Below are 15849 nucleotides of genomic sequence, written 5' to 3'. Positions count from 1 at the left end.
AATTTGTTATATTACCATTTCATTATTGTTTGGCTTATATCTTTTTAAATCAACATCAATAGCAATAAACTACAATGCAAATGAAGAATAATTTGGTAAAATTGCTGCAAATTAGTTTGGATGTAATGTAATCAAATGTATTTTCTTGTTAAGCGGAAAGTACAAAGTAAGAATAGTATAATCAGATGTGAAATGTATGGAGTAATATCTATAAAAAAATGTACAAAAACATAATAACCGTAAGTGGAAGATACAAACTGAAATCATATCAAGTGTTAATTTGTGCTTCAGTGGCGCTCAGAGAGACTCACAGTCAGAGGTCAGCAGATTAGGAGATCAACAAGTGTTTGTGTGTGACTTTGTGTGTCTGTGTGCACATACACATACAGAAGCACAGAGTCGTGTGTGTGTGTTTGGTGGGAAAAGGCGTCCTCCGGCTGCCTCACTAAAGGCTCCTACATTCACAGGCCCTTGATATGGTAAACAGCCACATGAATGTAGACAAAAGCATTAGAGCACCTTAAAAACACAGCGGCTCTTTTCTTTAGCTTGGGAAGCTGCAGGCGGAGGGGAGTCAGGGAGGAGGAGGAGGAGGAGGAGGAGGAGAAGGAGGTCAGAGAGGGAGTGCAAAGATCTAATGTTGATAAGTCATCACATTAAAATGATTCTGGTAATATTGTGGAATCACAATATCATTGTGCATAAATGAAGGGAAGGAAGGAGAAGAGGAGAAAGAGAGATGTTTGAATGAAAAGAGGAGGGAGGAAGTGAGAGAGAGGAAAAGAAGAATATGATGGGATGTAGGAGCGAAGGGGCTATTAAAGGAAGAGAGAAGTAAGGAATAACCTTTGAAATAAAGAGTAAATACAGTTTCTCCTCCTCATCCTCACCCTTATTTCTTATCGATCTATCCTCTTTTTCTCCTCTTCCTCTCTATCTGTTTGTCCCTCTCAGTTCAATTGACTTTATTGATATGGAAGTTTAGATAACAATATTGCCACAGCATTCAAATACAACCATATAGGTAAAAGATTCACAATATAACAATAATATGAATATAAACACAATTTTAAAGCTGATTTGTATTAATTTACAGTATATGTTATGTATGTATTTAACAGTAATCTCTGTCCAATTACATTTAAACAAAGCATCACAACCGTGTGTAATGTCTCCACTCCTTTTGACCACATCACATGGTCTTCATTAACTCATGGAGTTTGCTCAGGAGTCATGCAGATGTTTAAGAGCGCTTTTTGAAGCTTTCATCTTGACCTTGGAATCAGTAAAACTTACTCTGCTGATGAAGACCATGTAATGTGGTTAAAAGCACCAGAACAAACAGAGTAGGGGGAACTTTGTTTTGTTGAGATTGACTTGACAATTTTAGGCTTCTCCACTGTTTATGTTGGGCAACAAATTAATAAACAAATTTCATCTATTCTCCTGTATTGTCTTACTCTTGTCCTCCCTTCTCTCCTCATCCTCCTCCTCCTCCTCCTCATTCTCCTCCTCCTCCTCCTCCTCTTCATTCTCCCTGTCCTCATCCTCATCATCTCTTCATTCTCTTCCTCCTCGTCCTCCTCCTCCTCCTTGTCCTCGTCTTCTTCATTCTCGTCCTCCTATTCCTTGTCCTTGTCTTCGTCCTCCTCCTCCTTGTCTCCTCCTCCTCCTCCTACTCCTTGTCCTCGTCTTCTTCATTCTCGTCCTCCTACTTCTTGTCCTCTTCCTCCTTGTCTCCTCCTCCTCCTCCTACTCCTTGTCCTCATCTTCTTCATTCTCGTCTTCCTCCTACTCCTTACCCTTGTCCTTGTCCTTGTCATCTTCCTCCTCCTCCTCCTTGTCTCCTCCTCCTCCTCCTACTCCTTGTCCTCGTCTTCTTCATCCTCCTCCTCCTCCTTGTCTCCTCCTCACAGGTCCAGGATGCAGAGGATGCTGTGGACTTGCGGATCACAGCAGGTCAGGTGGAGTTTGACAGAGTCTGTTTCAGCTACGTGTCAGGGTGTGTAGCTAAATCTGTTTACATTTTAAAGACACTGAACTATGATTTGATCTGATTGTATTCAATTGCACATAAAAACAGAGCCTGAAACAACAGGAATGTTTTAGGTCAGTGTGGTGTACACAGCACATTAAAAACATCTGACTGAGTTTAGAGACAGATGTTTGCATCCTGTGTCCTACCAACAGTCAACATTTGTAATAACCTCCATGCTTCCTTCGCCTCTGCCTAGTTTTTGTTCCGTTAACCTAACCAACTACACAGGTGGCACATCAGAAAACATTGTGAATTGCTTGATAATGACATTAATTTTACACAGCAGTGACAAAACACATGATTAGTCCTGCAGGTCCAAGGGCACATTGTTAAAAAATAAGAAAAGAAAAAGTAGGTTCAGTTCCAAATTATTTGGGATATTATGTTTGGTCACGATTATATAATTTGAAATGGGAATTCTGGGGCTTTTATTTTGAAAGTCAAGCTTCACAGCTGGTCCTCAACACCTGCTGTCTGCAGAAAGACTGACGCTCTCAGAAACATATCGACTTTTATTAATTGAATGTCTTGGCTGGCCTCCTGTGTGCATTGGCATTTATGTTATATTTACAGCATTGTGTGAGTAAAGATGACAAATAATAATAACAGAATATAAAAACAAAATACATCAGCCATTTAACACTGTATCTCAAAGAAATTCCACAAAAATTCAGGAATAAAAAAAGCCCTTAGATGAAAGTGGAGTAAGTGAAGCTAATTTGGATTCTCATCATCGCTGTTATTTGTGTGTGTGTGTGTGTGTGTGTGTACAGCGCTGAGGTTCTCAGGGACGTGTCCTTTACAGTGGAGGCGGGACAGACTGTCGCTTTGGTACGTTGACCTCTGTTCACTACATCTGTTGTCTATCAGCAACCAACAATTTCAAAATAACATATATTCTCACTAACATTACCTCCAGTGCGACCATCAGTGGTGGAAGATGCGCTCACATCTTTTACATTGGTAAAAGTATCAATACAACACAAGTATTTCATTTTTTTTAAATCAAATTGCAAAAATAATTTGATTAAATCATCCACTGCAAGTATAAATCACAACAGGCTGCATGATCAGTTATGTGATGAGAATAAACCAACTTTCAAAGTGATTTGAAGTGATTAATTGACAAAAACAAACAATAAAAACATTTTTCTGGGTTTTTTTTACAGGTAAATTTGTTCAATTCAATTAAATTCAAACAAGGGGCAATTCATTTTGAGCAGCAGGTTTTCGTGGTTCATACAACAAATAGTCAATACATAAATAGTCGACACAACACACATCTGACAACATGGAGCTTAGAATGGACACATTATAAAAGCCTGTGATAGTCTACTGCATAGGGATTATTTATAAACCACATTGCCTTAAGAATTTAAGAAATAAGAGGGAAAAAACCCTAATGATAATAATAAATAAATAAATAAAAACCCTATGAAGAATTTAAAAGTCTTAGTATAAGGGGGATAAATGATTTGGAGAAGCAATTTGTTTTACACCTAGGAAGGGCATAACGGCACCCTGAAGGTAACAGAGAGAATTCACCCGCTCTCTTTCTCTTGCAAATGGATTTCTGACCTTTCTCAGAGAATATCCAAGTTTTTAGTCTCAAAATTTGTTAAGTTTATCCTTGTAAATTTCAAGTTTTATTCTTTGAGATATATTTTCTTGTAAATGTAAGACTTTAATCTTGGAAATCTTTTTTTCAGAATATATATATATTTTTTAAATACTTGTTTTTACCACCAATGGCTCTGTTACTGTACAACATCGAAGATACCACCATGATTTTGTTGGAACCAGCCTTTTAAATCAACAGCATCATGAGAGAATTCTCTGTGTTGTAAACACTGTGTGTGTGTGTGTGTGTGTGTAGGTTGGTCCGTCTGGATCGGGGAAAAGCTCCATCCTGCGTCTGCTGTTCAGATTTTACGACCCTCAGAGCGGCAGCATCAGCGTTGACGGTCAGGACATCTCCAAGGTAAACACACATGCAGCACCTGAACCAGAGCCAGGCTAGCTGTTTCCCTTTGGTTCCAGTCTTTGTGCTAAGCTAAGCTAATTGCCTTTTGGCAGTAGCTTCATACATGAAAGTGGAGTTGATCCTTCTTGGCAAGAAAAACAAATTCACATATTTCCTAATTTGTCAACTTTTCCTTTAAACTGGAGCCAATGTCACAACACTTTTATTATCAGCCGTCATGTGTTTTGTCTTTCTCTCTCTCTGTCTGTTTTCATCTTCCTTTTTTTGTCTCACAGTCTTCATTTCTGTTTCCTGCCTTCCTTTGCCATGCTCCTTGACTTCCACTTTCCCTCACACACACACACACACACACACACACAGCTGAGCGAGTGTGTGAGCTCCAGTCACACTGTGAATAAATCATAATAAAAGGTTTCTGAATAATGCAGAAACGAGACCAGACGCCAGATGTGTGTGTGTGTGTGTGTGTGTGTGTGTGTGTGATAGTCCATTTATTGCAGTTGTAGCTGACATAAGTCTGTTTATGATTTGCCAAAAGTCTCAATAAAAACATCACAAGCTCACACGCACCTGTTTTGTTAAGAGACATGCTCGTTCAGATCAACTGGCTGGGGATGATTACGAGAACGCTGGTTTCTAATTACACAGCTGGAGGATCGTTTTAATAAACACACACACGTTTCACATTCAGACTTTTTATCAATCTGGGTTTTTTAAGCCTCTCCATGAGGAGGAAGAGGAAGTGGGGAAATGTCCTTGCTTCCTCCACTGATGGATTCATTCTGTTGTACATGTATGTATACTGTACGTATCTTAACCTCCTCCTAAAAACAATTAGTTGAATATGATGTGGAATCACAAGGAAAACATTTAAGGGCAGACACTGATGACAAAGACAAACAGGAACCATCCTGATGCTGCGTTCATGTGTTGTCGGAATAATCAGACAAATAGTTTCCCAACCATGAAAATTCACATGAACAACTCTGAATGTTGACAATTCATAATCATAATACATTAAAAAAACTTGTAAACAAACGCAAATGGTATTGCATATACATTTTGCACACAATTTGTAATATGTGTTTTAATGTGTAATATGTGTCATTTCCTTTTGTTGTTGTCTACGTAGAGTGACCTAGATTAGTTAGAAAAGTTATTTATAAACTTTAACCCTAAACACAAAAAAGGTAAAGCAGCATTTTCATGGTTTAAGGTAACAAACCAGCCTTTCACCCAGGAGAACTGTTTTCATGTCCATTGTGAAAACAAAACATAAACGATGTGATTTAAACATCACTGAACTTGCGTGTCTCAAGCTTTGTGAATCACGTTTTAACTGAACTATGTCACTTCCTGTTGATACGTCGTCCTCGTAACTACTTCACTTTATTGACGTACTGTTTGAACTGTCTTTGATAACATCTTACCAGGAAGTTGTTTTGCACTAAACCGCGGTCAATGGTTTTGTAGCCGAAATTCACATAAACTGCAGCCTTTTTAACAACCGTGAACCGTATGTTTATGTGTTAATAATGACATGTGTGCTATTTGTAGAACGTTCTGCTCTGTTCCTTGAGCAGCAAATACGCTCATATAGGTCATTTTGACAAATGTTCATATGAGTCATTATGGATGGTATTGACAAACGACCTATTCTGTCCTTTAGGTATGAGATCTTTTTGAAAGCACATTGCATCTTCTTTGTGTTGTTTCCACATTAAGACTTAAAGCTCATTAACACACTGGTGGTGGAAGAACAACTTCCCAATTGAGGAAATGGGACGATCCGAGGAGCACATGAATGCATTATGAGATGGGATAACCACTTCCTTCCTATTGCCTGTACTGTCCTACAAAGTCTAACTTCAGTAACCACACAAAGAGTAAAACCGAGAAAAACTGCTTTAAAGTTTTTTAATGTTTTTTAACTGACCAGCCAAATGGGTTACAGTTAGGTAACTACATGTATTGTTGATGTAATTTTGATGCTCAAAAATCATGATGATTTATTTGACCTTTGACCCCAAAAATGCAGTTACGGCACTCTGGATTTGCATTGATGTAAAATGTTCTCATAGCAATGCACAAATAGAGTGCAGTAACTACAGTGTTGTTGTCGTCTTTCAGCTTTTATATTTCGTTTTCAGTGAATAAGCATTTTCAAATTGATTTTGTTGTGTAGTGTATGTAGTGAAGTATTTAAAAGTGTTTAACAACTCTATTCAGAGATTTGGGTATTTTAGACATAATATTATAAAGTAATGTTATATTTTAGTCTTTAATATTTAAATTTTATAATTTTATCTCATTTTTTTACTATATAATAATATTCCTATCAAATAAACTTAAACAGAATAAGTGAACTGCTTTGGTTTTATGTTTAAATTTGGATATATATCCAAAGCAGTACATGGTAAGTGCAATCACTGCGGTCTTCTTTGGTTTTGAGTTGGATTTTGTAGTTACTGCAATCTTTCTACAATATTTTCTCTGGAATAAAGCAAAACTGAAATCTAAAACTTCGTCACAAGATAAAACAGACATGGAGGAGTTCATTTTTAGTCATAACTCAATTTCGACCAAAAATGTAGTTACTGCGGTGAGGCTTTGCAGGGCAGGGTAGATAAACACAGATGAAAGGTTGATGTTAGCAGTAACTGAATACCTTGAACTCTGAAATTTAACGTCACCCAATTTTTCAAATACTAATCTGCATTATGCAAGTTTCATCAGTTCAGCAAGTTTAACTATGCTGATAAAAAGGCTAGCTGGCTAACTGAGTGTGAGAGAGTTCCACTGGTGCACCATGCTGTTTTAACAAAGTGTTTTTGAAGCATAGGCTGTGAGCTATTTGTTTTTTTATTTACAATGCAGGTGAAAATTGGAAACTGACATCATGAAATTATTAAACTAGATAGTTAGTCCTTTAAACAGCTAAATCACATGTGAAAAGCGGTGACAGATTTGTTTGTGAATCAATGAAAAAGAATTTGGATGAAAAATTGGTCATAAAGTCTGTTACAGAACGAGAGTGAATTTTTTACACACCATCTGTTCCCTACATTTCCTGTTGTCACTCTATTAAAATCCACTCTGCTTTTCATGTTGTACTCCATAAATACTTTTCAAACCTGTCACTATCAGAAGACTCATTGGCCAAACATTCATCTTATCATTTAAGCAAGCTGTAATTAAGCTCACCTGTAAAATGAGTCAGTGCGTTCAGACGTGATGAGTCCAGGTCAATATGACTGGATGCTAAAATCTTTAAAGGAACAGTTGGATACCACTCTAAGCAGAAGGGAAAGCAGGTTCCCCGTTTCTGGCCAAGACATAGCTCCAAAACATAACTTATTACAAACCTCCAAAAATTACCTCAAATACATTGGAGCATTTCCAAAATTAGCGCCCCAACGGCGATCAACACATCCTCGTACTTAAAGGTTGCTATTTTAAACACGTTGTTACACATTCAGGTCACAGTTTTGTTAGGTTTAGCCAACATAAGCACTTTCCTAAAGTTAGATCAAAAACTGTACATGCACAAAGAGAAAACGTACAAGGTTAGGCGTTTCAAAAGATAGTTAAAACAGTAAAATGTATGTACACAACTACCGGAAGTTAGGTAGTTATATCAGTTACGTGAAGTGTGACGCACAGAAGTTACATTTCTCCAATACTGGCCAGGAAATCATTTTAATGCTACCATACTACAATAGAGTGGTGGAAGAAGTACTCAGATCTTTTACTTACATAAAAGTAAGTCTGTCTTAAAATATTCTATTACAAGTAAAAGTCTTGAATTAACAATGCAGAATGGCTCCTTTTAGGGTGTTTTATTACAATATAATATTGTATTTTCTGTTTTTGTCACTAACTAATGAATGTTTAAGCATTGTAATGTGGTAGTGGATCAAGGTGAAGCCAATCTTTATACTTTTTTTAAGTACGACAACATATAGTAAAGTACATCCATTTTTTTTATAATTTAAAAAGTAACTTTAAGTCTAAAAAAGTAGTTGAGTTAAACAAAATTCCCTTCTGAGATAATGGAGTAGTGCAAAAAATCATATAACATGGAAATACTCAAGTAAAGTACAAGTATCTCAAATTGTACTTAAGTATAGTACTTTAATTAGTTGTAATCCAGTTTTTTAATAAATAAGGGACAAATATAACAATGTTTTATTCAATACTATGTCAAAAACATTTTAAATGTGTCTGTAGAGTCGTGATCTCAGTCTGTAAATGTGATCTGAGTGTTTAAAATTATTTGTAAATGTCACATCTGAATTTATATGTAACTTTTTTTTCTTCCTGTCATGCAGGAGAGCTGTAAAACTGTGTCCAGTCCTTTACTTTGAAACTCTGTGTTTTTGAAAAGCAGATGCTGAGGACACAGCTCAGCCTCTTGGACCTCTTAGCTTTTGTTTTATGTCCATCTTGTCCTCTGCCACCCTGTTTGTCCGTGCATATGGCCACCACATGTTGTAAATCTGCGATGAGTCGGACTCTGCTGGCCCGAACACTGCAGGCTGATGTCCGGTTACAGAGCTGGTGTGAGTCAGCTGTGTGTTTTTTTAAGGTGTCCTTCAAGTTTAATTTTAAGGGATATAAACAGCAGTTTTAGTTTAGTTCCTGTTCAGACATGTTGGCGATCGCTGCTCATTTTTATTGTTATTCTATGACACACCTTCCTGTTTGTTATTAATTAAAGCACATGGAGACGCTTTGATCGGTAACTATAAACTGAATAACTGCAGGGTTAGCAGGACAGTTACACAAGAGCTGAATCATAAAGGAATAGTTTGGCATTTTGGCAAAAATATACTTCAATTTATTGCTTTTTCCATGTGAAAATGTGAAGCTAAGCATAGCACAAACATTGAAAACATGGACACAGCTAACCTGTCTCTATGGGTTTTAAAACAAAATCTACCAACATTTATCTTTGTGTTAATTCTCAACATATCACAAAAGCGGTTGAGGTTTAAGTTGCTGTTAGAGCGTCTGTTTGAGTATGCTAGAGCTTTAAATCTCACAAATAAACATGTTTGTCTCATTTGTATATTCTGAAAAGTAAAAACGGACAAGTTATCATCAAGTTATAGAGTTACGTATGTGCTGGACTATTTCTTGCTCAGGTGCTGTGAGTTCTAAAATGCACGACCTGCTTTAATTTTTTTTATCACAAACAACTTTCCAAAGTAAAAACACTAATTTATTGTGAAATTCTGTCAATATTGCTTATCTTAATGTGAACAAGCACTCAAGTGAAATTACTTTTAAGCAACATACTTAGAAATCTTGGAACCCTCTTCAAAAGTGCTGATTTTCCTTTGAATTGATTGTTTTGGGAACTCAAAGCACATGGCTAAAGTTATGAAAGACTGTGGTTTTAGTTAAAAATGACTACAATGATTTAAAGACACAGGACCTGTGGACCATAAACCAGGGGTTTGTCCCTGTGTGAGGACAGCTGTGTTATACTTATAATTTCTCTTTTGTTCCGCCATTGATGTCTCCATGAAAAAACATTAAAAGCGTATTCTTCTCTGTTCCTTCTCCATCTGTCTGTTTCTCTCTCTGACATTTGGCGTTAGAGCTCTATCAGCTCGATCAGAAACAGATGCCGTGTTGTTCTTCAGTAGAATGAATACCAAGGGTAAAAATCAAATTAAGAGAAAGTGAGTGATTATCAGCCAAAACCAAGCTGGTTCAGGAAATGGAATTTGTATTGTTGTGGCTGCAGAGGAAAGCTTTACGCAGGAAGTTCTCCGAAGGCTGCACGCTGACCGGAGAGTTATTGAAAACTGTAAATTTCTAGGAGAGATCAAGAGCTACAACCATAAAATGTTAAGAAGCTTCTATTTAAATGCATTACCATTTTGCTGATACCACTATGGTTCAGATTTGAAGACTAAGTTGGACTGAGTCTTTTAGTTTGGAACATCTGTTCATCAGTCTGGAGTCTGACACTGTTGTTAAGAAACGTGAATTCACAATAACTGTGGCTGCAACCATGCATGCATCCGTGTGTTCATGCATTTACACACAACCTCACAAACACTTGACCTCCATGACAACTTTGTTGGGAAATTTGTCAAATGGTAGGGAAATATTTCAGGTAAAACAAGCCAGCCGAACAACAGTTTTGTATATGTTCACACTTAACAAGAGCCTTCACAAAATTCAGTTCAAACAGATTAAAATTATTGTTCATTTGAGCCTTTTTCCTAAAAAATCATTGCCATCGTGACTGATGTCCGGACTTGTTTTTTCAGACCTGATGGGCACAATTCGCAAAAAAATGTGATCTATTTTCATATGTTTGTTTTTATATTTGATTTGTTCATAAAAACTCCATGTTAAATGCCCGTAGCAGTACAGATGTTGTGTCCAAGACTATTTCCCAGTCAATATGTGTTACAGGAAACATCATTTTAACAGGAGGGAAACACGCGGCTAGCCAGTTAATTCTGGTATACTGTAAAACTCAGTGCACAAGTCTTCTTTTACGTTCCCGTTCATTAGTTGCAAGTGGATACGTTCAGTCCACAATCCCAACCAGCTCTCTCTGCAGTATTAACTTTCCCCGATGTCCATACTTTTTTTTACCATTTTTCCTCCCTCTATTTATTGTCAAATAAATAAAGTTAGCAAATGAATAATTAATACTTATAGATTTCTTTACAATTTGACTTCTTTTTGCAACCGGTGGATTCACCCCCTGCTGGGCATTAAGAATGCAGGTTTAAAGCACTTCAACAAGCTCTTCTTTTAACAGTTTCTAGTTCTAGAAACTGTTTTTCTAGAAAAAATAGATAATATAATAGGACCAAGAGGTTAAAAATATCATATTCTTTATTTGCCTGGTGCAATGTAGATTATGAATTTGTCTCATAAACATTGACGTCTGTTGTAATTTAATTTGTGAAATGCTGCTGCTGGAAATCAAGCATTTCAGAGCCGAGAAGGACCATATTTACAGTATGCTGTAGGATGTGCAATACAGACAAAAATATTATTGAAGAAGAATACTGACCCCGACAAACCAGGCCCTGCTGTGTACACACACAGCACAGAACACAAATAATAGAGGCTAGTTTGTTGTGATATGTATTCAAAACTGTAAGGATATTTATAAATGTTGGCTTATCCCTCAAAGGTGCACTGCTACAGTTTGTGTGATGAATCAAATTATGTAAGGGACATATAAGGTGTCAATTCAGATGAGATGCAGAAAAGCAAAAATAAGGTGAGTGGGTAAAGTCACATATATGTGAAATCCTGAGAGAGAGACGGAGGGACAGGGACAGAAACTGGTTCAGGACGTGTGCTGTCTGTGACCTGGGGCAGCATGCATTATATAGTGTAGGATGAATTAAGCTCTGCAACATTTATGAAGATGTATGTGTGTGTGTGTGTGTGTGTGAGGGAGAGGAAGACCTAGTTCAACTCTAACATATAATAAGTTTGTATCATGACCCAGAGATTTGACATGAAATAAGGACTTCATGCAGTAGGGTTCGGTTTGAACCAGGTTAGCAAAATATAACAATTTTGTCCCTTCCTGTGTCCAAGGTGCGTCAGTCTTCTCTGCGGTCTTACATCGGCGTGGTTCCCCAGGACACGGTTCTCTTCAACAACACCATCGGCAACAACATCCGCTACAGTCGAGTAACAGCAAGCGACCAGGAGGTGGAAAGAGCCGCCAGGGCTGCTGACATCCACGCCAGGATACTGGAGCTACCTCAGGGTCAGGCTGGGGTGTGTGAGTGTGTGTTGATGATAAATTAAAATGCTTTTATTGTTGGCTGAAGTAAAACGCTACCAATTTGAATCCCTATGTTGGAAAATGTGCATGTAGAAAGTGAATAGTGAGGATTGTAAGATTATGCTTTTATTGCCTTGTGTCCAATCAGGATATGACACGGAGGTGGGGGAGCGAGGTCTGAAGCTCAGTGGAGGGGAGAAGCAGAGAGTGGCGATCGCTCGAACCATCCTGAAAGAACCCCGGATCATTCTGCTGGACGAGGTGAGGATACAGGGCTTACAATACTTTGCTTTTTAACAACTCATTCATGAAATACTTGGTCATTTTGTTACAAAAGATTGGCCGCAAGAATGGAAATTTCCATCACATACCTTTGATAACTTTCATTTTCTGTCTCTGCGTGGTGGTGAAAATTGCAACAAAAAGTATTTAATCTGTTTTAGTTTGAACTGATTACTGTGTTCGTTCCACTAGGCCACGTCTTCTCTGGACACACAGACTGAGAGGAACATCCAAGCATCACTGGCCAAGGTCTGCACCAACAGGACGACCATAGTGGTCGCACACAGGTGACATTACTACCCAGCTGTGTGTCGTGTAACTCTGAAGCTTCCTACTAAGTTATTTTGTTTTACTCGAGCAGAAGACACCAAGTTATGCAACTCAAAACAGAGGATGCTATCTTTTATTAGATTATATCAGATACAACGTTATTGTCATTGCAGAGAGTACAGGTGTCGTGACAAAAAATTCAGTTTTGAACCCATATTATCCAAAAACTTAACAGCTGTCATTGATAGTTTCACAGTGCCCAGCAGCCGCATTGTTTAAGCAAATGTACTTGTGTGTATTTGTGGTCAGGCACATTCTTGGTGCATTGCTTTCTTGAGGCAACAGAAATCAATTGCGCCACTGACCACCAAAAACAGGTCTAAAGTCAATGGTGTAGTATTTTCCTGCTATTTAAAGGCTGCATTATTCAGATAGTAAGACGTGCATCCTTTTAAAAAACAAGTATCAATATCCTTTATTTAACCAGGTGAAAAAACTCATTGAGATTAAAACCTCTTTTCCAAGAGTGACCTGGCCAAGACGGCAGCACAAAAGCAAAATGGTTACGCTAAACACACAAGACACAAATAAAATACAGTCAAGAAAAACAAGAGTTGGATTACATGATTACACAGTTCAATCACAAGATACAATTTAGCTTATTTCTCTTTAAAATTGACTTGAATTCCCCCAGAGTTACAAGATGTGTCAGTTTCAAGTCCTTCTGCACATCGTTCCAGGTAGACGGGGCAGAAAATTTAAAAGCCTTTTTGCCCAGTTCAGTTATGACTTATGGGACCTGCATCTGTTTGAAGTCCTGAGAATGCAGGCCATATTGGCTGAGGTTTATACACATGTGTAAACACAAGTATGTAGGCAGAGAGGTATAACCATGTGCTTTACCTTGTCGAAGATTATTCACTGTTCACAAAAGTGAAGCTGGACATGTCCCTAATGCACTTGCATCATGCACTTTAGTCTAAATCGGGCCCTAAGAAACTATAGCCATGTGAGCCATATCTGTGAGGCTGTATTCAGGCACAGCTTTGCATACTAACATGAAAACAATAACGATACTAACATGCTGATGTCGAGAAAGTATATTGTTCACCATGAGTCTGAGAAATCCATTAATTTAGCTTTAAGGCACGATAACACTTAAGAAAGTTAAGGGGGGTGCTAGTGGAAAAGTAAGCAGGATACAACCTCTGGAGACCATGAATGTTGGTACTAAATTTAATGGTAAGCTATTCAAAAATTGGAGCTGTTTTACCATCTGTGATTGGCTGTTGTTTTGGGCAAAATGTGCTTGAAATTAGTTTCTATTGACATTAACAGTTCAAACACACAATCTGCCATAGAAATGACTGCGGCCTGTTATAATGTGATTACAATTGTGGTAGTAATACAAGCCCAAAGTGAAAAGAATAACCAAATGTGAGTAAAGCCGAGATGAAAGGAAAATAATGGGTGATGGATGTGGTGAAAGGAAAATAAGATTAGAGAAGACACAAAGAGAGGGATGGGGTAATTAAATAAAAAGCTGATTGGAGGATATGAGATGACGCGAGATGACAGGTCGACAAAAGTCAAAGAAACAGATGTCCAGTTATTCATCAGTCTGAGTGATGCTGAAAAAGACTTGAAAGGATCTGACACTCAGGAAAGAAGCAGCCTGTGGAGCTGACTCCTGCTTCAGCTTTCATCATTTTCTCTGTTCTGAATCAGAAATAAAATGGATTATCTTTTTCTTGTTCCATAACAAGAAAACATGTTTTCTATTGTACAGAAGAAGATTAACTCAATTAATCAAAAGTTAAAAGTATGTGTATTTTTCAATACAAATTGCACATTTAGGGGAAAAAAGTAGTTTGAACGATTTCCAAATTCCTCTGGCAACATTATTAGATTGTTATTTGTTGCATTTGGAACAAACAATAAGACTTTAAAAGAACAAAACCCTGTTTGACACAGCTCCAACCCAATGAAGACTCAATCACACATTAGCTAACCACTCTTGAGTCTTGTGAAACGCTCATTTTGAGAAACGATCATAAGTGTCGTTATGGGTGGTATTGACAAGCGGCCTATTCTGTCGTTGGAGATCTTGTTGCAAAAAGGTCACTAGCTAACAAACTAACTAACCAACGGTAGACAGACAGACAGACAGACAGACAGACAGACCAAGTCTGTTCATCCAAAACTAATGACATTCCCATCAGCCTCAGTTGTACTACTGTTGGGTTTCGGACTCTTAGTGTTGTTATGATGTGGTGCGTGCATTTATACTCACTGCAAAAACATGGACATGTCGAATCCTGCAAACAAACATTGTTAACAGATGTTGACTGTGACTAATCGTCTAGTACCCACATCAGCTGAGCTCTTTTTATTTATTACCTTTCTTTCTAAATTAATTATCTGGTGCTCATGTTGCAGTCTCTCTCTCTCTCTCTCTCTCTCTTTCTCTCTCTCACACACACACCTACACACACACACACACACACACACACACACACACACACACACACACACACACACACACACACACACACACACACAGAGGTTATATTGATCAGCAGTCTTTGAATAAGTTGAGCTCCTTAATCCTTCAATAGCAGCAACAGATGGAGTCTGCTTGTGGGATCAGGATTGTTTATTGAGTTAATAAAATTAAAACGCACACACAATCAACAACAGGCAGGTCATGATTTCACTTTGAAGGGTGACCTTTAATCAACTTCAGTTATTGGATGGACAGAGTTTTTCCCTTCTCCTGAACAAAGCAGCAATCAACTGATAATAAAGCTGATTAATCAAGCCCTCACCCTGTCGATTACAGTATACTGATATACTAAGATTGCGTAAAGCAGGCATGTCGAAATTATTGCATAAAGGGCCATGTGGCTGCAGGTTTTCTTTCCAACCAAGTACGAACACACCAGACTCAACTTATTTAATACCAGGACCCTGAAACTGAAGCAGCTAAATTGAGCTTCACTGTGTTGCAGTCATCATATTTGCAGCGTGTCCAAGTAGCAGTCATCACGTGTCACAATGTATTTGTGTTTCAAATATGTTGAATTCAACTAATCTTTGGTTTGTAGGAGCAATGCCAACATCTATTTTATGTAATCAAAATATAGGTTTACAGCTGTTTAAATGTACACAGTGTCATGGATATGTATAACTGAGCTTCTATCCTGCTTGACATATCAGTGGTAGCAACTTAATTGTCTATTTTACTCTAAATTGGACCATCATTTCCAAAATGAACATCATGCTGTATTTAAGAATACCTGAGACTGGCTATTGAGTCCATAAACTTGTTAGAAAAAATAATAATAATCACTTGTATAGTCATTTTTCATAGACTTCTAAACAATCTGACTTATTTTTGTAATCAGTGGAGTCGCCCCCTTCTGGTCATTAGAAAGAATGCAAGATTAAATCACTTCTCTAGAGTCCAATTCAAAGAGTCTATGGTTTTAATGA

At 37.6% G+C, this 15849-nt stretch overlaps 1 protein-coding gene across 1 annotated transcript in view; it reads left to right on the top strand.

The window, feature by feature from the left end:
* abcb6b (ATP-binding cassette, sub-family B (MDR/TAP), member 6b) overlaps positions 1–15849 on the top strand; it is a 73197-nt gene that overhangs the window by 10081 nt on the left and 47267 nt on the right. Inside the window, exons 12-17 of the mRNA XM_059343271.1 lie at positions 1917–2002; positions 2812–2869; positions 3915–4019; positions 11610–11784; positions 11951–12063; positions 12277–12371. Of these exons, the coding sequence (XP_059199254.1) occupies positions 1917–2002; positions 2812–2869; positions 3915–4019; positions 11610–11784; positions 11951–12063; positions 12277–12371 (632 nt within the window). The remainder of the gene's footprint in view (positions 1–1916; positions 2003–2811; positions 2870–3914; positions 4020–11609; positions 11785–11950; positions 12064–12276; positions 12372–15849) is intronic.

Source organism: Centropristis striata, chromosome 10 (genome assembly GCF_030273125.1).
Source record: "Centropristis striata isolate RG_2023a ecotype Rhode Island chromosome 10, C.striata_1.0, whole genome shotgun sequence".
Taxonomy (NCBI): Eukaryota; Metazoa; Chordata; class Actinopteri; order Perciformes; family Serranidae; genus Centropristis; species Centropristis striata.
The sequence above is the reverse complement of the archived record's forward strand: the minus strand, read 5'-3'. Positions and strand labels throughout refer to the sequence as shown.